Source organism: Ptychodera flava, chromosome 2 (assembly GCF_041260155.1).
Source record: "Ptychodera flava strain L36383 chromosome 2, AS_Pfla_20210202, whole genome shotgun sequence".
NCBI lineage: Eukaryota > Metazoa > Hemichordata > Enteropneusta > Ptychoderidae > Ptychodera > Ptychodera flava.
This window is the reverse complement of record NC_091929.1, coordinates 40263770-40286398: the sequence shown is the minus strand read 5'-3', so window position 1 is coordinate 40286398 and position 22629 is coordinate 40263770. Positions and strand designations below refer to the sequence as shown.

At 38.0% G+C, this 22629-nt stretch overlaps 1 protein-coding gene and 1 pseudogene across 1 annotated transcript; one reads left to right on the top strand and one right to left on the bottom strand.

Moving 5' to 3' along the window:
- LOC139150201 (xanthine dehydrogenase/oxidase-like) overlaps positions 1–10101 on the top strand; it is a 33674-nt pseudogene extending 23573 nt beyond the window's left edge.
- A 3963-nt stretch (positions 10102–14064) lies between these two features.
- Positions 14065–22487, bottom strand: LOC139120535 (uncharacterized). Its single transcript, XM_070685009.1, has 3 exons — positions 22224–22487; positions 14944–17254; positions 14065–14869 (listed from the first exon to the last, which is right to left on the bottom strand). Exon 2 carries the CDS (start codon positions 17178–17180, stop codon positions 16299–16301), a length of 882 nt encoding a protein of 293 aa, XP_070541110.1. The 5' UTR covers positions 17181–17254; positions 22224–22487; the 3' UTR covers positions 14065–14869; positions 14944–16298.
- Positions 22488–22629: the final 142 nt, after the last annotated feature.

The window sequence follows — 22629 nt, the reverse complement described above, 5'->3', positions numbered from 1 at the left end:
TGTGCACAATGCACCTCCTTTACCTTATCATCATTGTCCTTCAATACAAAAGAAGGGAAACTGACTGAAGGGACAAAACCAAATCTTCATAATTTTTGTCTGTAAAATACGTTATAAGAAGTCACAAAGAGAGATAAAATTTTTGTCAGACCTACTTCATGGGATACATGGCTATATACATCACCTATAGATTATAAGAGATTTACATAAACCTCGTACAATTTTATCTCATATGTTATAAATTTTCAAGTGTCGAGTTTTTCATATTCCGTAGATTTCTCCTATCTTTTCAGGCCAGTGGCGTTAATTCATATGAAATATTAACTGACTTTTCAACATAGATATTTAGAAATACTATCGTTTTAAAGAAACATGTAACACCCATTTTTATAAAGATTTGCTTTTATAATGTTAGGTTAAAGCTGCGTACTTTGACAGGACGTGTCTTTCATCGACTGGTTTCTATAGGTAAGTTAGTAACTTTTGATCGTTGTGCTCAGTTTCTTATAAACAAAATAATATATATATCAGTTCTGTTTTCTCAAAACCTCATGCTGGATAAACTCGAACACGAAACCTAAAGCATCAATGTGGAATATCACCTGATGCTAACTTAATTCAAAATTAATTTGCATAGCTAGACGATTGTATGTTAAGGAGACAATTATTGTGCGGCGACTAGAAACAATACAGTAGTGCAACTGGCTCATTGGAAGGCATTGTGGCAATGTACAAAGTCTCGGAAATATGTACCTTAATCGTCGTCTGAATATAATTGTTGTTATTGATTTCTTTCGTAACTTCATTCATCTGTATGGTAGCATTAACGCTGTAAGTCTATTTTTGTCCCCTTTATAAAATAAAACCAAGCCAATTTTTCTCAGAATTTTGCCAAACTTTTGAGGAAAAAACTTGCAAATGAAATTAAATGTCCACTTGGTCCAAAAATATCAAAAACTTTTAGAAAATTTCATAAAAATTGGTACAATTTTGTACTAAAATTTTGGCGGGAGAAATTACAGCACTTAAAGTGTTAATTGTAGAATCCCTCACTTTCTGTAGATAACCATAATGCACCGATGAAGTAGAACCTTCAGAGCCATTGCAGAAAGGTTGGAGTCTTACTTAGAAAACAATACTTTTCATGCAAAATGTGCGTGACCATCAATACTGTAATTGAGTAGATGTTGACTGAAGGTTATAATTTCCAAGTATCGAAAACGTCTGTTTGCATCAAAATCATCTACCCGAATTACGGAAGGTTTAGAGTAAGACCACAGATGATGTTTAGTGAAATTAATATTGGGCATGGCAGTTTGACTGAAGCGAAACAACACTTCAAAGTCACATCCAAAGTTCTCATTGATAATCACATGTGAAATTGGTATATAAAAATAACAGGGATCTCCATGCATTTCAGCAATACATCGACAGTTTAATTTGACGAAACCAGAAAACGGTAATACCAAGCAGAGAAATTGACTTCATATTGTAAACTTGGAAGACCTTCAGTCTAACTCTAGTAAAAGTGGTAAAAATTGTAGCTATTATCTCTGGTGTTCTTTGCCGATGCTATGTCATCGAAAATTCGATTTTTTACCCGATGCAGCTTCATTCTTCAGAGCACATGTGCTCTTACGGATGGCGCGATGACTGAAAAAAAACCACTTATTTAGATGACTTGTTGTCTTTTGTTAGGACACCAGTCAAGAAATTTAGCTGGGACGATGACCCCGGGGCCATATATAAGTATTTCACAGTTGGAGCAGCATGCTCAGAAGTTGAGATTGATTGTCTTACTGGCGATCATCGTGTTTTACGCACGGATATCGTTATGGATCTCGGAGAGAGCCTCAACCCAGCTATCGATATTGGCCAGGTGAGACGTGCATTGTTAAGAATAGATCCAATATCTAGATCCAAGAATGTCGGTCTCTGATACACCATCAGAGATCTGCAAGCTTATTTTAGATTTGTGACGAATCGTTTGCCTATGATTACGATATCTTATCTAGTGATATGCAAGCTTATTATAACAATTCATTCAGCCATGATTACTGTGTCTGGTCTACAGAAACCTTCTTACACAAACTATATCAACAGCATTTTTCTCGGCGGTTGGAATACCTGAAGAATATAAATTCACAACACGTGTCTTAATTTGATCACTATGTGACTTGCAACACATTTCTTATATGTTGTCTAGATTGAAGGTGCCTTCATGCAGGGATATGGGCTCTTCACAATGGAAGATCTTCGACGTTCTGCAAATGGAGTGCTGCTAACAAGGGGCCGGGAATGTACAAAATTCCTTCATTTGGAGACGTGCCCTCTAAATTCAATGTGTCAATACTCAGTAACTGCCCAAATGAGAATGCTCTCTTATTTTCCTCCAAGGTAAGATGAAACGTGCCATAAATGTTTACAAGTATAGTTTTGCAAAAAATAAAACTGTTGAGGACTGCTCGACACTCAGAGACACACATGTTCAAAACGTTATACCTTTATAATGTTTCATCTTGAATAAAAATACACATCAGAAAACTAAAGATTTACCTCTCTTTAGTTGGAATCTAAAAGCAAGAAACATGACATTTGTTACATCTTGGCCATTACTATTTATTATATATCCAATAAAACATATCCCTCAGAAGCAATATTTTCATATCAGAGATATTACCATTGATATTCTATATGATAAGGGTTGTACATCATTCTGTGAGTGCTTACACGAGAACAATTTTTTCTTATAGGCATTTCGACCAACTTACTGCCAAAAATCATATACTGGACATAGTCATAGCTTCTATTTACCACTATCGTTTGATTAAAGATTGATGTCAATCCGAAATAAGCGAATATAAGAAACTCGAGTTACTGTAATAGAAATTCTGAATACTTAATATTCTTTTGTTCTGTAACTGTTCTGCGATATTTAGTCGAGGATAAAAATCAAACATACATGCATACATACATACATACATACATACATACATACATACATACATACATACATACATACATACATACATACATACATACATACATACATACATACATACATACATACATACATACATACGCATGCATGCATGCATACATACATACATACATACATACATACATACATACATACATACATACATACATACATGCATGCATGCATGCATACATACATACATACATACATACATACATACATACATACATACATACATACATACATACATACATACATACATACATACATACATACATACATACATACATACATACATACATACATACATACATACATACATACATACATACATACATACATACATACATACATACATACATACATACATACATACATACATACATACATACATACATACATACATTTTTTTGTCCGTCTGATTTCTTTATTTTTAATTCATGTTTTTATCGGTTACTTCAATGACACAGGCTGTAGGAGAACCTCCTTTGCTCTTAGCTATGTCGGTTTTCTTCGCCATTAAAGATGCAATCGCAAGTGCCCGAGGAGATGCTGGACTGAACGGAATATTCCGGCTGGACAGTCCGGCCACTGCCGAGGCGATTCGAATGGCTTGCCGGGATGATTTTACAGAACAGGTAACATAACATTATATTATTCTAATTGAAGCCTTGGATATCAAATAAAGTTACAGTAGAAAACAAGCTTACCATAAACGGCAAAATGATCGTAACAAAACGTGATTATATTCGAATGAGAAGTTACATTATGATAGTTTTTTCATCTCGTCGAATTCGTCTAGAAAAAGTGATGAAATGAAAACTAGCACTGGTCATTTGAATTCACATGTTGTCGCTTTTGTCGTTTGATACTCACAGCATGCCAAATCTGTCCAAATCGATTTAAGTACCTATATACGCTAGCACATTACTGTGACGTCTGCAGTTTGATTGCAGTGCACGTGAAAATAGGACTTAATTTATCGAGAAGTGGTCACCGTTATATTGTAAGATATTCCGTAGTATGTATCATCGGACAACCAATCAACCACTTAGATATTCAGTTTTAGTTTATTAATGACAGCTAAATTTTTTTGTATTTAGCGGGTGTTGGTGGGGGGGAGGTCTGAAAATGCAAACTCTAGCCTTTGACAAGGCATTATGTAGTTTGCCTCAGTAAATTGAAAAAGCAAATCATAAGTTATTTATCATTACTCAATATTTATCAAATTATTTATTATGAAGGCCTGCCCTCAGTCACAGACAAAAATAGGCAGACTGGAAACGCGGCATGCCTTTTGTTCCATGGTCGTCTCGGTAGACTATTGGCTTTTCATATTAAAATGAGCTTCAAAGGTGTTAAACTTTTGGAGGCTTTGTTTGTGGTTGATAATTGCACGAGATTATGCGAAAAATACGACGAGATGGCATCGTACTGCCAGTCGGATAGCAACTATAGTTACTTTGTGAGCTCTCAGGCCAGAAACACTGCTTCACGCCAATCAAAACATAACACGCCAGCAGTTTCATAAACATGTCCTTCCTTGACGCACGTGTAAAAGAATGAATTCGAGACTCTAGCTCGGTGTTGTGCCCTTGAGCAAGGCACTTTACTCCTAAGTGCTCCATTGGGGTAGTGGGTTATGGGTACCTAATCCTGTAAATGGGCTAGCGCCCGTTGGATGATGGACTAAATATAATATAATAATAATAATAAAAAAGACGGTATGACTGACCGCAAACCATTGAGTAAAACCAGACAAACAGTATTGATAAAAGACTTTCAAATTTGGTTCAAACACACTCATTATATATTCATAAAAATATGAGAGGATTTTTTAAAACGGTAAAACTCACTTTCCTGAAGCTCAAAACACTCCCGTTTTCGCCAGCACGTCAATTTCGCTCAGCACCACACGACAACAACAACACAAACTTTGCCGAACATACTTTCGCTTAACAATTGGCGAAAATCCGAAAATTACCGAAGGATGCATGGTCGGCACTCTTCGGAAAAGAGAGGCGAGAGCAACCTGAGGCGAAGCGAACATGTATGGGATACGTAACCGCTTCACGCCTTAAACAATACCCGTTGCGACTCTGTGTATGTTTGTCTGTCCTCAGTGAAAGGAGCTGGTAAGGTTCGGTGGAACCAGGCCCCTTAGCTTAGCATAATTATTTTCTTTGGGGGCTCTCTTCTTGCGAACGCCCCCACCCCACCCCCCCGCAACGGAACACCATTACGCATCTCTTTGCTACTCCCATAATGTCGTTATTGTGGTATCATTACTTTCGCATTCCCGCAGTTTTGCCTTCTATACATTATTTTCCTGACCTACGCCGAGTCTGTCACGACACAGAAACACAATCAATGGTTTTACGTTTTCAAAGGATATTTGGGTGGCAGTTAGGTATGGCGAGACAGACCGAAGAGGAAAACGTTTACCTCATTCATAAATGAAATTAGATAAAAAATAAAAATATCACAACCCTGCCTGACATCAAGATTTCTTGAAAGGTGGTTCAACGTATGCAACTTCGGCTCGATATGATGAGACAACCCCTGCAAGATGAATCGTTTAACCTTGACCAAACGGGTTTTTTTTTCCTTCACCACACTTGAGAGAACGTATCTTAGGAACGAATGAAACTTAATCTCGTCGGGCTCATACATAATGTTCAGTCAAAACATTAAGCGTTCAAAGTTGTTACATAATCGCCTATGTACTGATTGATGAATCGAAAATGGCAGACGTGTAAATAATGTACTCAAATACTAATGACATGAACCTTTAATATCCATCCATGCTAGACGATAGCTAGGTGTGATCACTCTTTGTGTTGCTTTACTAGGTTATAACTTTACTGATAAAAACAAATCGATTAAAGGTATACTGTCACCTGTTCCAATTTTGCCACAGTTACCATAGAAGGAGAAAATCTAACCAATCACAGACTTTAAGCGGGTGGCCACTTTTTAAAAACAGTGCCCTCACACGGGCAGTTTGAATACCAAGGAACGCACCTTTGACCATATATGGGCATATTCAGATTACGGGTGACTGTATACCTTTAAGTTGAAAGTCTCTAGCACAATAGAAATAAATGAATCCCGAATGTACTTACTCACGCTTTCGTTTTTGTACGAGCGACACAATGCTTTGAAAATATCGAGCTATCCGTGATAACGATTGCCGTTTTTATTTTTCAGTTTCCACCTGCCGAACCTGGTTCTTTTGTACCTTGGTTTGTTCGACCTTGAAAATGTTCAACACGGCTCGTTGCAAGGAAATATGATATGGTATAGTTAAGACAATTGCAAAAACTAATCTAAGGTATAATTTTAAAACGAGGTTTCCAAAGTTAGAATGAAAAACGTCTTTAGAAATTATCTCTAGTGTCACTGCACCATGTATAAAGAAGATTACACGCTAGTAAGAATGTATTTCAAATTGCATTTTTGAGCTGTTTTGTTAAGATGGAGTCAATACTCGACAACTGCATAATGATATGTATCTTACTTATATGCTATTTGTCTTCATTATATTGTTACAATGATAATGTATTATTATAGTAGTGATAGTTAATCCTTGTGATTTGAAGAGTTTATGGTATGAAGGATACAGTGAATGCTTAATTTTCATGGAAGATAAAATTTTTAAGTAACGTTTTTTTCTGGTTTGGAAAATAATCCTTGTTCAATTTATACTCAAAATTAATCTCGATCGGTAATTACATAAATAGATCTGCAGATGATTACTCTTCACGTGTGAGACCGAGAATGGGTTGGTGATTCATCGTCCGAGCAGAATATACATCTATTTCAATACCTTAGATGAGAGAGACAGCGAAAGACACATATAAAGAGATATAGAGGGTCTAGAAGGTTTCGTATAGTTTTAGCAAGGTATTTTTACCTTTCAAGACTTTCCAACAATCGTCGTAATTAAATAAATTACCAATATCATCGGAAATCCTTTGCTTATTTGTAGTGCAATATGTGGTGTTTGATCAAACCGCTGGCACCCAGGAAACACATTTTTATTAAAACGTTGATTTAACAATAAAATAACAATCAACAACATAAATTATTCACAGCCGTCTGCTATACTATCACGTTTCAGAGAAAGAGAGAGTATAATATGCAGCTTCTTTTCTTACGTGTTAGACGACATCATGCAATTGCATATTATGATTTTATTTTAGTTTTGCGATGATATTTTTCTCTCAGTTTTCGATAAACCTTGTACGTATGCACTGTTCATCCATGAACAATCAGGTTTAGTTTTTAGTGGGTTCACCCAGATAATCTTAATTGGTTTCGTTCAAATTATGATGAAATTTGAATATGCAAACTTTTAGGACTACTTTCTCATTTTGGTCAAAATATCGTTTTTCTCATCGAATTGACATTCGCTTTTGATTAGAGACTTCTTAGGGATGTTTTTCTTGCCAGTTGTTTAAATTAGCTAAATTTCTACAACTAACTTTTGAACCTTCATCTATTCCCAAAATATTCGTTATTTCTCTCAAAATATCGATACTTTATTTGACTCAGCAAAAATCAAATGACAAGCCAAAACAATAACAAAGCCTGATAAGAATATACACTTTGTCAAGAAAACTTTAACTGTGGCTGAAAACACAGAATAATATTTAAATTCACAATGTGCTATTTAAATGCAAATTTACAGTGAAGGAATGGATGTCCTTTTCTCCAAAGTCGACCATTACTACGCCATACTTATAATCACCACTTTTGACACATTCCACTCTTTTCGCGTATGCATAAAGTAATAAAAACGACAAAAGCGAAAAAAAGGAGATCGTGCGTCCTTAAGAATATAAGACAAAAAGGCCTATATCACCATCTTAAATCAATCTTTAACTATAAATAACGATTATTTATGGTTTAATAATACATATCCTAGAATACATTAAAATCCTGATTACAGGCGTAAACAGATTTATTTTTCACCATTTATTGATCCTTACAAGCCGGTTGTCGATCAAGTAGGTTAAATATGGACAGCGAAAAGCCAAATTTTTTTTTTCATTTGCCTAAGGAATACTATGATCTTGCTTTTAAACTACAGAGCACATCCAACTACACAATAGGGTCAAACAGACTTTGTCAAAGAATACTTCCGTCTTAAACACATTGAGACACCTTATCATGAAATGTACAATGAGTTTAAAACATGCCGCTTTGTCAGAAGATAAGGTGACGTGACATGTCTCTCTAAAATTAATCACAGCAACTGCATTAAAATATTTCAAAACAGCATATTTATCAGCTAATCATACTAGACAAGAATTCATTTCATGCACAACTTAATGCTGAAGCCTATGGTATTGTATTGTTCTTTTAATCAATTTAAGAATCATGTACGTAATGATCTGCATCAAGTTTAGAGGCGATAAAGTGCACCGTAAATTACTAGGCGTCCAATTTTCAAAATGTCATCAAACTTTTGAATCTGATCGGCGAATTCCGAAAACTATTTCATTTAATTTGTAACAGAAGACTTTACGACGTACAGGTAAACCAACACAAAGACAAAAACTACGACTGGGTACACCTCGTATTCAACGCGGAGGACTATATTATATCATTGGAGAAATTTCGTTGCAACACACGAAGGTTCGCAGCATCTTTAGTTTTCGCTTGAGTAAAATCTAGTTCTGGGCAACAGATATAGGTCCTACACAATAACGTGTTATCCGTTATAAGATTTTTAGCTTCAATGTCAATACCAGTGAATTTGTGACGTCATCCCGCAAGATTATTACGGATGATGTATCCGACGATCCGGCGTTGTGGCCTAAGATGTTTAGTACATCTAAAAATTCACTGATTTTGCGAACACTATAAAATAATAGCAATACGGCACCTCCTCCCGGCCCAACGGACTGAAGTAAACTGAATACTCCATGTCATGCAAAATTTGCTTTCGTCCATCATGGGCTAGGAGGGGTATGTAATTATTGCTTAATTATTTATAGTGTGTGACAAATTTTCGCTGTATCATTAAATCTTACATCACAGTGTTCAGTGTAGTGACTTAGGAATTACTTTCTATCAAATTTGATTTTAGGCAATGCTTCGATTCCTCTGGTACCACGCTTCAGCACGTCCCTGTTCCTCCTCCGTGACTGATTTGAACGTCTGATCCTTGCAGCTCGCAGCAGTTGAGATGCGAGGGTCGGCGCAACTAGGCTGGCTGTCGTCAGTTCCACCACCGGCAAACTTTCATAGCTAGACGCCGCCGCCATGTTTCTCGTCTGCCTTGAGTGGCAAACCGCACAGCACTTGGGCCCGAGTACTTCGCAGAAGTGGTCCGACTTCTCAAGGTGATATTCGTTGAATCTCCAGCAGGAAGGCCGTTGCCCTTGCTTCCTTTGTCGTCTCCGTCTCCGCCGACGTCGACTTGAGCCCCGCGATCTCGGTTTTGAGGTGATATCTATCCCTGCCAGGCGAGGAAGAAGGCAGTGATCAACATCAAAGTCGACGTTTTCGTGTCGCTTAATTTTTCCCTGACCGAAATAATCCACCTCGGGGCAATCGAAGTACTTGTCGCTGTAGATAGAGCGTTTGTCCATCTTGTTTTGAGGAATCCATATCGGCTGATCACCGTAAGGGTTCCATATCGGCGTCTTCGATCTTCGTTGCTTTCTCTTCTTCGAGTCGCCTATGATGACATACTTTGTGCACGGAATCGGTGGAAGTTTGGTTAGTTCGTAATCAAGCTGACCTTCTCTGCGATAGGACGGGTCGAAAGCGTTCATTGCTGTAGAAAAATAAATTCTATTACAACATCTCACATACCGAACACTTCTGATGGATTCAGAGATTTGATGTTCTCATAGTATCGGGTGATAACTTATTCATGCAAGTAATTTGTGAAAATACGGAATCACTATAGGCTTTTCAGCCGAAATATGAAAATTTTGACTCGAAGTTTAGTTCGAATGGACTTGTCTTGAAATTATATAGGAAACATTGGCGATCACGGCTATCCCGAAACAAGAGGGAGAGAATGACAGACAGGAAAACATAGACAAGGACACAGGTATAAAGAAAGAGAGCTAAAGAAATACAGAGGTCAAGAGATAGTAAGAAAGAAATGGTAACCAATCGACAGACAGACAGAGACAGACAGACAGACAGAAAGACAGACAGACAGACAGAAAGACAGACAGACAGACAGGCAGGCAGGCAGGCAGGCAGGCAGGCAGACAGACAGACAGACAGACGGATAGATCAAAACTTAGACGCAAAGAGACAGAGGGAGATGAACACGGGGAGGTAAAGCGAATAAATAGGTGCGTTATTATCAGCCAATATCAATTTCTTACTGAATACATATCACCCACACTGGTAGACATATAGTTGTGTAAAGGTTGACATATTACACCCTTGGTAACGACTGACATTACATGCTACACACCAGTAAATGCGAAATAATTTTGCTTTTCTGGATTATACAATATCTCAAATGTTAATCAACCACTGCAAATTATTGTTTCACGTGAGTGTTAACCATCTATCGTCTTTTGCATGGACTTGACGTACAATATCACAGGAGTGTGCGCAGAACACCGCTTTAGATTGTGAAACAAACGCCTCTGAAGCTTATATTTGCTGTGGATCTCCACTTCAGCTTCAATATAGGGCTACACAATTTAAAGCTCTGAAGCTGCATTTATTATAAGAAACCTCGATATACTAATAAGTTGTAAGTGACCTTGAAGAAATCAGTAAGGGTAACACCAACAGCCATTACCGCTATTATATAACGAACGATAAAAATGATGTCGATAACACCGTTCCTGCCATTTTAAATCAACTATAATACCATGTGAATTTCAAAGATGTAGTTGTAGAACTGAAGACATTTATAAGGCAGGATTTCGCCACACAAATGAATAAGTTTGACAGAAGAAGATGTTTTGAAAACTTACCAACAGCGGCGAGTCCAACTTGTTGACGAGCGAAGTGACGGGGCAGGTGTAGTGAAGGGTTAGCGTTGTTTAGTGTACCGATGAAACCGGCAAGTCTATTAATTAGTATCCGCCCGGTCATAAATTATTGAGAAATATGGTTCCTAAAAGCCTCAAATTTCGCGAACTGTGTCTTGCTAAATATTACAGTGTTTTTCTCCACCCGGCATAATGTGTTCATGGCTGGTCTGTTTGTGATGGCAACTGTTTCTTTACTGTCACAGGAGACATTAAGTAAACACCCATAAACTCGATACGGCCAACGAGCCGCGATCACAGGACTGACCGTCGATTTCGGTGACCGTCGCTTAGCAACATTTGCTATTTGATACCTGGCTTGAATGCAAGTTGCACAGGTGTGCGTGTTTTAGAGATGCACTTTACTTGACGCAAACAATGGGTTAAAAGCCTTACTTTAAAGCCTTGTTCATTCAATTACTTATTCAAACCGAGCCAGCAGCTTGAATTCCATATTAAAGTTCATATCAGTTCTTGATGTGAATGCAAAGGCGTATCATTTAATGTTCAAAAGGCATGATCTATTGAGATAACACAGATCATGTTAGAATTTAAAGACAAGTTTTCAATCACCTATAGTAGAAATTATGCAGAGTAATGGAATGAAAAACAGGCTAAGATAATCACCACACTAACAAAAATATCAAATGTAAATTTTCGTAAATATTTGCCTTCTTCGTAGCGTCATATTAGTAACAGCTAGTTCGATTAATTGAAAAATAGCACAAGCACTTTGGCTTCACTCTGGCTAACAATGAACTCATACGTTTAACTAACATTGAGAATTCGGACAAATTCATTTATAGAACCACCGCCAGGGTTTTAATTACGACAACTATAAGGACCAAAAGATCATGTTTCAAAATACACAATATGGAAAGCGCAAGTGCCATCCTTTAACACTCCAAGTAATTACAAGGATTTTATAACTCACAACACGGAGAATCGAAAAGTCAAAACAAGAATGAACTGTCTACCTCCAAGCAGCTAATGGAGCACCTGGCGTGAGCGCGATTCTGTTGACATGGCAACTCTCACTGTGAATATTAAACAAAAGGTCACCTGTCTCCGCTCCATACGTCGATGGAAATCGCGAGAATTTAAAAGCACAGGGAGGTTTTTGATCAGTCACGATTATAAAACGTATTGCACTTGCCATTCTACTGTTTTTGAGTCAAGGCATCTTTCTTCGGAGTTCATTGAGATATGATTTGTCTTGCGATTTAGCGACTTCTGCGAAAACCGGGCCGTATACATTATCAATGAACCCTGTTTAGGCCCACACCGTTTATAATATTTCCACATTTATGCACACTGAAAAAGTAAAACCTTAAACTTGAAGGATTTTTCTTTCATTTATAAAATTTTGTTACTTGTGTCGTATCACCAGTCGTGTCATTTGTGCTGCATCTGACACTCATCTTCGTCTCGTGTTTAACGCAGCACAACTCTGTCTGTCTGTCTGTCTGTCTGTCTGTCTGTCTGTCTGTCTGTCTGTCTGTCTGTCTGTCTGTCTGTCTGTCTGTCTCTCTCTCTCTCTCTCTCTCTCTCTCTCTCTCTCTCTCTCTCTCTCTCTCTCTCTCTCTCTCTCTCTCTCTCTCTCTCTCTCTCTCTCTCTCTCTCTCTCTCTCTCTCTCTCTCTCTCTCTCTCTCTCTCTCTCTCTGGTGGCATCGTAGCAGGGTATCATCAGCCTCTGATGACAGGATTTACTCACCCTGGCGCGAAAATCATCATGGGACACATAAGAGGACCGTACCAATGATTTATAATATTAGAAGTCGATAGGGGTAACACTGTTAGCGTTACTGCCACCGATATGTCGCCTTTATTGCGGAGATAATTATAACGATATAGATAAATTTTAAAATACATGATTGATTTACAGGCTATTGTGATTTTCTCTCAGCGCTAGTTGAACATTAATAATTTTAGGGTAGGCCAGAAGAAAAAATAAATTGTTCATCGGCATCACCGCTTCTACTTTGCCCGATTCGGAATTTTTTTTATTTCGGTAAATTAATACTTCTGCATTGCAAATACTTCAGTACCGCCGCTGGTGGCGCCCTACACTTCGTCGGGTTTTCACGGGCATGTGGGATTCTGAATGACATTTCCGACGTGTCTGCACTGAGCTCTGTCAACACGTTGTTGCGACGTGTGAAATATAGTGTTCAATTCAAAAACCAGTATCAGTGTATCTTGTCTGAGATATTTTTGGTTAGCCTAAAAGGGGAAAAGATTATTTTGCCTTGTCTGCATCCCGGCAAAAAAGTCCGAGGAACCACGGTTACCTTTGGCCTTAAATGTAAAAAATTCGCTCGCCACTCCTTAACCTTGGTCCAAAAAATCCGATGAACAAGATTATTTTTCTCTGGCCTTATTACTCAGTATCGCCCGTTCTTGTGTTGTATCAGCATTAGTGTCTTTCTATGTTTGTGCTGAGTCAGACGAGACGAAGTCGAGTGTCTGACGCAGAACAAAGCGATGGCGCAGTGCAAGAGGGTCGTAACTCACGTTTTCAACAAACTGAGTTAGAGGGGAATAAAGATTTTAAAAGCCTCTAACTCTACAATTAAATTTGTCTGTAGTTAATGGTTTTATTGATAAAGGGTAATGTCATATATATGACCCTGTATATATATATATATATATATATATTATATATATATATATATATATATATATATATATATATATATATATAATGTTATAATTATGAAATCATTTTTATGTCGATTGATTGAAAATAAGTGGAGTTACGCCTGTCTTTGCAATAACCGTTTGAGCAAAAAGGAAGTACCTCATCATGAGTTACGCCCTCTATAGGGCGTAATAATCATATGTTGCGTCCTTTATGCACTGCGCGCGCGACATACTAGTAGCTGTGACGCAACGCGCTGGACTGTCGTATGTAAGACTTTGAAATGTTTTGCCGGTGGCGTGTTCAATGTATTGATGGATCACGTGTCCGAATGAGGTGTTGCTGCCCTTTCACACGAATGAACAGGTACACGTATAAACATGGAACATGGCTCACCTTCACAATAAACACGGACATTCCATTTAGCAGAAGAAAGAGAAGGACACTTTTTAATATAAGTTCGAAAAAAGTACATGGCTTAAAACAGTCACCGCTTCCGTAGTACACAATGGCTTATACGAATCATTACTAGATAAGATTAAAATTGGTTTATTTGTACAATTTTAACAATTGGAAGCTCATTTTGTACCTTTATTCTTTACAAACCTCTGTCATTAACTTTAAAGTTGATATGATAAGTTGCGTAATTTCATGTAATATCATAATTATGTATTAAACAAAATAACCCAACAGAAATAAACAGCCAAAGAAATTGAACGTGAAACAGTTTAATAAACTTTAAGATTAATTTTTGAATCTGTTCTATTTTTCGTTTTCAAATTACGAGTTGATCAGTCCTTGGAAGTTAAGGCATAAAAGTAGTACTATTATTTACATTTTTTACATTATCGGATTTATAATAATAATGCAACTCCGCTGACTGTATTTCAAATTTTAAAGTGCAATTGAAGCAATTGTTGAAGCAAAATGAGAAGATCCCCATATACCAATGGACTGAGATGGCATGTTATTCACTCGGTGGTGAATTTGTGTGTCACTCACGCCTCTAGCTGAAGTGACATTATCCCATTCTTGACAGTATCAAATTACAATATTCATTCCTTTACAAGTGAAATTTCCAAAAGGTCTTTTCAAAATATTATGATAAATATTTTGCTCGCTTTCCTTCATATGCATGTGAAATACATTTTTGTATGACGAATGCATTTCGTTAATTAACCAATCTTACGCCTGTGGCCAACGTGTTAATCAACGGATAGGGTGCCGTGTAGTGAACGCCAGAGCTACATATCTTGGGCAGACCACACACTTCAATGGAACACATTAATTAAGGTAATATGTGCCTCGAAAGTGAAAGACTTAAACTTTTGCTCAAACTTTCCTCAATGAAACTTTCAACCATTCTCTTACCAAATCAACAATAAAAATTGGGGGTCACCGTGCAAAGTTTGGAACTAGCAAAACAAATTGCCCAACATTTTGCGATATCTTCAATCTAAAATTCAAAATGGCCACCATCCCTGTGTTAACTCTATGGGGAAAAATTAAATTTCGGATTTTTGAAAAACTAAGATGTTGAAAGTTTTTCTTTCTCCAAGAGCTTTAAAATGAGCCCCCATAAATGGTAGATCAGAAAAGAATTGTAGAAATTTGAGAGTCCAAATATCTGTAGCCCGAGGTGCCTTAATTCCCCTCTAGCATCGGTGCAGATAATGCGAACTACATATTTCTACAGCGAATAATATGTTTAGGAGAAGACCATTGTTCAAATTGTATTTACTATATAAATAAAGGTATTTCTCCGCAATCTCTGCATGTGTTTACAGTAAACGAATCGTCTAGGAATATAACGTAAAATTAGATAACTGATTTAACAGTCACGAACTTTGATCAGAAATATTTTTTCTAGCTCCCCCCCCCCTACCAAAGTTCCCGAGGGATATCTCCGAATTAAATTGAGTTCAGGTTGCGATGAGTTTAATATTCTGCCATTTCAATGAATTAGACATTTCGTTCGAATGTATTTTCCATATCGTATAGGTAATAAGATTGGTTATATTCGACGTACAGAAACATAACTTTGAACTTGAACATTGCATAATGAGCTGTACGGTGTTGTTACACTGCATGCTGTCATAATCTTTCAGGTTTTACATTTAATTGGCTAGACACAGAGAGCGCCCAATAATTCCCGATATTAAAAATGTGCACATAGTGGGATTCAATTCTTGCAGCGTGTGAGACACTTTTAGCATTAGCAAACAATTTTCTAATTTTTTGCCACAATTGTTACTAAAAACAGCTATTTTGTAGATCAAGTGCAATCCGCTGGTCAGCTATTAGTCCAGACAGAGTTGTCTTGTAACTAATCAATGATTCGGTGACATTGAAATGTGAAGCGATACTAATGATATTTTTTTATGTTGAAGAGTTAACGTGTCTATCTCACATACTGAGTTGTGGCGACCAATTGAAACCAACTCTTACATGAATACAAAACATATTAGTTGAGGAAATGATAGTCACATGATAATTTGTCAAATTCAGCCATAATTCAATCATAATTTGTAAACAATTGTCACTCAGACTTAAAGCAAAATAAAGCACTATAGCTTAGTTTATTCAATTCCATCTCCACAATAGGTCACAAGTGAAGTTTGACCGAAAAAGTAGTCTCCCAAGATTGATTGTGAATCACGGACCGGTTTCGGGCAATTCTCTGTGTGATATAAGTACCGTAGGTGGCGCCAGCATCTTGTCCCAATCCACAGGACTGTTCGCTGGTGCGGGTCTCTCCGGTATTTCGTCGGCGAACCTGACCAGAGAGTGTGACGATGTTACGTGCGGCCTTTTCATCACGCGACGGTGGACCTCATTGTCAGTGACACAGTCTTTGATTTGATACCTCCTTCTCGGTGTACTTCCCGAGTGAGAGTGGGTCGACGGAGTTGGACTGGAGTTACCTAACGACTCTGACAACTTCGCCTTGTCCCCGCCTGATGCTTTATTGCGTTTGTCCCCACTAACCAATCGCATTTCAGCACACAGTGTACGAGGGTTTATCTCCCTTGCGGGCGGGAATGTTCGAATATAGTCGAACTCGTTCTCCAGTCTTTTCTTTTCGCGCATGCAGTCATGACAGGCGTAGATTCCCAACACTTCACAAAATTCCCTCGCGGACCTATGCCTCGGGATATGTGTGATCCTTGTCGGGGTTTGTGTCAAACCGGTCCGGCCGCAGATCTGTCCACGCCTTTGCAGCTGACACAGGCAACAGTCGCCGCTTTTTCTGAATCCGCTTTTGACTCGCTCGTTTGGAAACCGCGTCATCTGATAGGTGGCGTCGTTTATCACCGGTAATTTCTCAGGTGGAGGGCGCCCTTCCAAGCCATATTTCAGATTTTTCCTCCTTTCGATATACTCGGTCAGAGACTTCCTCATTTGCATAATCTCGCTCTTGATCTCATGGTCGCTCTTCTTCCGAGGGGAAGTGGCACTTTCAAGTTCAAAAATTCCAAACGGGTGCACAGGGTAGGTTACCGTGTGTGCTCTGCGAACTTGATGGACCTGCTCCATGAAATCTCAAATTACACAAAGTAGATCTTCTGTCCAGTATCTATATAAAGTAGATCTTCTGGCCAGTACCAGTCCTGTGTTATGCAGACAAAGATAGAGCGCATGCAAAAATAAATATTTTCGAAACGAGAAAGGCAAGATTGTAAACATCAGGATCAACCACAAGATAGTGGAATAGTTGACTACATGTCAGGTAGAAGTCGTTGTAATCTGTGTAACAAATATGGAACTGATTCACAGGAATTCATTTCCATAATTGATCGATCATCACCTGACCGGGGTTACTAAAACCAATATCTCTGAGACTTGCAAAAGCTGTTTTGCTGTAAATGTTTTCAAAACGACCAGAGATGGACCAACACTGCTGTCCCGTAATTTGTCTCTTGTCAGTTTGAACCAACGTATAGATTTCAATGTTGAAGATTACGGTATTCGTCAAACACTATGGAACAAGCCTTTCCATGAGTTGAGAGTATAAAATTTAAAGCAGTCGCTTTCGATGTTCTAGCATATCGCGTAGGGTGTAGATTAAGCCTTGGTTTCTTAAAGCGGTATTGGCTATATCTTATTACACTTATATCGGACAAGATGGTCTGAAATAAAGCAATTTGTATAAAAATGCTTACCGGGGAGATCACAGAACATTTAATTTTCCAAACATTGGTGACGAACTTCCATTTTAACAAGTAAATAATTTCGAGCCGCAACTCAAATATGGCGACCATAAATATGCATCTGAACTAAATTGACCAAATATACCGCTAAGGATTGAAATAACTAATGACAATGAGGCTTAATAACGAGAATCAAAAACATATCTTTGTCTGAAGGAAGATATTTTTTAAGTAAATCCCAAAGCGCCTCGGGGACAGACGTCTGACTCAAACTTTTCCAATTCTTTTCTGATCTACCACTTGTTGGAACTCATTTTGCAAATTTGAAGCCCTGTGAGTTAGAAAAATTTTCACCGTCTTAGTTTTTTTTTAATTGAAAATTTTATTTTTCTCAATACAGTTAACACAGGAATGGTGACCATTTTGAATTTATTGAATTGTTTCCCAAATTACCATAATTTGCACGGTAACCCCAGATTTTATTCTTAATTTTGATGTAAATGGTTAAAAGTTTCCATGAGTAAAATTTGAGCAAAAGTTTTAGTCTTTCACTTTCGAAACGCATACTACTTTAAAGCAGTGTGCGCTTCGAAATTCAAAGGCTTAAGGTTTTGCTCAAGCTCTAGGTTCGTTACGGTAACTTAAATTAACCTCTTTCTAAAAGTTAGGGGTCATCGCGGAAAATATGATACAGGAGGAACAAGTTACCAAATATTTACCGACACTCGAAATTCAAAATGGCCGCCATCCCTAATTACTCTATGTGGAAAAATTAAATTTTTGATTTTCATAAACACAAGCGGCCGGCGAAAACTTCACATCTCCATGAGATTCAGAACGACCCCTCATATAATTTTTTTAGAGTCCTGACATCTGTCCCGAGGAGTATATATTACCTATATAAAGAACAAGAATATTGCAGTCCCATTTATGAAAAATGGAGTAGCATTGTTGAGGTAACTGTAGCTTGGCTTGTCGATCCGATATCAACAACATCAGGTCATAGCACGAAAAAACATTGATAGTAACCATAGTTACTTACAGTTCCCTTTGTCTGCCGCGTTTTTCAAACATTAACAAACTTTTAAAGAGGCAAGGGTCGAGGTATTTACGAGCGGGTTTGACACCTTTGTCGTAGGTGACCGGTCAGGTCTCCGTTTGCTAGATGCTTATCTGTCATGATAACATTCGTGAAGGAATTTATGAGCAATATGGACCGTTAACTCACTAACTGTAGTAAATTCGAATATTTCTAATATGTAAAGATTTATCTATGCTACATGCTGTGGCCTCTGCCATGAGCTCGACACAAGCTGCTGCCAAGTGATGATCACTAATTAATATGGCGGCCGCCCTCATAAATCTGAGTTCTTGTACTTTTTGTCAAAGAATTAAGTGAGTCGCCGTCTCTCTTTCCATACATTTCGTATTACATGTGCTCTGGACAACAAAATTGTGTACCTTGTGTATATTAAATGTAATCTGATGGTTGTAGAAAATGCGCAAGAATTTTGCGTAAGCTGTTTAGCCTCGTTTTGAAAAGACAATTAATGTCGACCAATTAACATCTTCACTATATTCTGTAAATTGGTGAAAACTCATTTGATGATGTTGTAGCAGTACAAGTTTTTCCTTAAAATTCCTTGCCTTTTTAAACTTTATGTTGCAGTTGAACACAATTCTTTGTGGTTATTTTAGTAGAAAATTCCCGAAAGTTGTATTTATATACGATTAGAGGGTAGGTAGTTGCAAGTTTTGATGATGCTTTTAATATTAAGGTAGTATGCGCCTCGAAATTTAAAGACTCAAACTTTTGCTCAAATTTCCCTCAAGGAATCTTTCAACCATTCTCTTTCAAAATCAAGAATACAAACCGGGGGTCACCGTGCAAATTTTGGTACTAGAGAAACAAATTACCCAAGATATACAGATATTTGAAATTCAAAATGGCTGCCATAACTGTGTTAACTCTATGAAGAAAAATACAATTTTCGATTTTCGAAAAACTAAGACGGTGAAAAGTTTTATCACACCAAGAGCTTTAAAATAAACCCAAACAAGTGGTATATCAGAAACGAATTGGGAAAGTTTGAGAGTCCGAATATCTGTCCCCGAGGCGCGTTCTACAGTTTCTTGTTCTATTCCCAAAGCATGTTGAGATGTACAGTGTTCAGCTTGTCAACTCAGGTTGTACTTGTGTAGACTGTATTGTTTTTGTTGACGAGTGAATTGGAATGAGTCGCAACTAGTGTAAACAATAATGGTGCATTCTCCTCGTATAGACGCTGTGTTGACAAGCTAAGTAGGAGGTGCTTCAATGTGGTTTAGAGGTTAGAACAAGAACTTGAAAATTGCCAGACAAAAACAAAAATAGAGAAGATATAAATAAAGAAGTTACAGCTGGAATAGTAACCATGGATGCTATAGTGCAGCACAATCAAGGCCAAGATTCAGTTTCCGATCTGCAACCGTGTTACTGTATTACAACTTACTGTGTGCAGACATGTACACCATGTTGCAGTGTACAGGCGGGGAGACAGAGACACATAGACTGCATAATTATGTAAACAAAATCAGGCATCAGACAAAGTCAGTCAAATGTTATAAACAGATCCCCTCATACAAAGAGGAGATTGCCTCTTTTGCCAATTCGTGTATATTACTCTCTATTTCCTACACTGTCAATTACATTGAAAATTTTCTCCCTCAAATGTCAATTTCCACTAGACATTGACGATGGCTGACATTTCAGAATATATTTTTATTTTTTCAATGTTTAAAACTCTTTCCTTTCAAAAGATACCCTAACTTTTGCACTCCCCAATTGGAAATGCTGACCAACCATTCCATCATTTCGCCGGTGTACAGGTATGTTTGTCCATTTTCGAATTTGCATGTTTGCAGCGAGAATACGAGCCCATCGTGCACAAATAAGTCATGTTATTAATTCAGGTCAGCAACAAATTACTAGCGAATCATTCCGAGTATAACATGTTTGTCAGAATTCACTAAATGTTTTGGCCTTTGCCCTGGTGGCAAATACCATTTGTCCTTTAATGAGCCGATTTTATAGCGAAGATTTAATGGAATCCTTCGTTGTCCGAATTACAAGTACGTATCAGGGATTCATACAAGCCACCTTGCCGTTAAATATCGTTTGTACAAGTTCAATCTATCGCGTCTTCCCAGTCTTGTCCTGTACCAGGTCCTGTGTCAGCTTAAGGTAGTATGCACCTCATAGTGAAAGATTTAAACTTTTGCTCAAACTTTCCTCAAGGAATCTTTCAACCATTCTCTTTCAAAATCAAGAATAAAAATTGGGGGTAATCGTGCAAATGTTGGTACTAGAGAAACAAATAACTCAAGATTTATCGATATTCAAAATTAAAAATGGCCGCCATCCCTGTGTTAACTCTATGCATGGAGAAAATTCGAATTTCGAAAAACTAAGTCGGTTAAAAGTTTTCTTACACCAAGATATTTAAAATGAACCCCCACAAGTGGTAGATCAGAAAAGAATTGTGAAAGTTTGAAAGTCCGAATATCTGTCCCCGAGGCGCGTTCTACCTTAAAACACATGCACACGTCGCAGATTACAAAGTGAAATTACTGGGTATATATATACAATACAAATGAAACGGAATGATGTGTCTGTTTTGGTTGCATATTTCTTTAGTCTCCTAGCTTGTCATGGGAGACGGCATGTACTTGAAAATTTGTTACAGAGCGATCGCGTCGTTCGGTTTGATTATTGGGAGCTTAGAAAAGTAGGTACAAGAGTAGGCGAGTCGGTCGACCAGTGAGATTAGCTTACAAATGAATGATGTTGTCCGACATCTTGTAAAGTCCGTAGTTTCATGGCGCCCTTGTCGTTACTGAACTCGTTTTGAGAAGACGAAGCTGTGTGCTGTTCAGTTCTGCTTGACATCCGATCGCCTTCGCTTAGTGTCTCTTTTAAATCCTTGAGTCTTTCGAGCAATTATTTCCGTTCAAAATAAACCAGTGTACTTTAAGTTTACGTCAGGCTGATGAATAATCCTATTCAACAAAGGTTCTAAAATATTTCCTCAGCAAACGTCTGTTGAATTGTTTTTGCTACTCGCTGTGTTTGTCCCCACTCAGCACCCACTCAGGTAACTTCCAAGACGATCCTACCACTGTTTATGGTAACAAAGTTAACATTAGAGAGGACAGAATTCACATAAAGAAGTTCGTTGTTAGCCTGAATTGACCTCGGATTCAATTACGTGTAAGGCTCGATGGTTAGCTTTTAATACAAATGTAGCTACCGGTCAAATTCCTCATGATGGCTGGCCGACGACTGTGCAGACTTGGAACTCTAAAAATTGACATATAGTTAGCTAGAACCGTGTCCAAATACACATGTCAGCGTGAAGCTTGTTCACCAATAGTTACACTTATCTCTTACCTTGGCAGGGTTGACTGCTCAGATCTTGTACACCTTGGAAGTGGTCGACCTAAGTAGAGGTGTACGACCGATATGGATTTCGGCTGTACAGAAATCTCGCAAACACGGGGCAGACTACTGACGGACAGAGCCTGACAACCAGTACCCGTGATGTCACTCAAGGTCTGACCTCCGGCAGCGCAGCTAAACACGAAGGGCTCTTGAAGAGCCTGCAGGCTTTATCAAACGACAAACAAAAGAGGCTTTGCTTTGTGCGTCAGGATTGGAGGCGTAAACAGTAAGCGATTCAATATATATGCCAAACAAGGGTACAGACCTATTCAATAGCTGAATTCTATAGTCCACCTATCACCGCCTCCGTGGTTACGACCAGCGCTATGTCCTCATATACTATTTGAATAGGTAT

Coding starts and splice junctions, on each gene's coding strand:
- LOC139120535 (XM_070685009.1), bottom strand. CDS start 17,180: ATGGAGCAGGTCCATCAAGTTCGCAGAGCACACACGGTAACCTACCCT.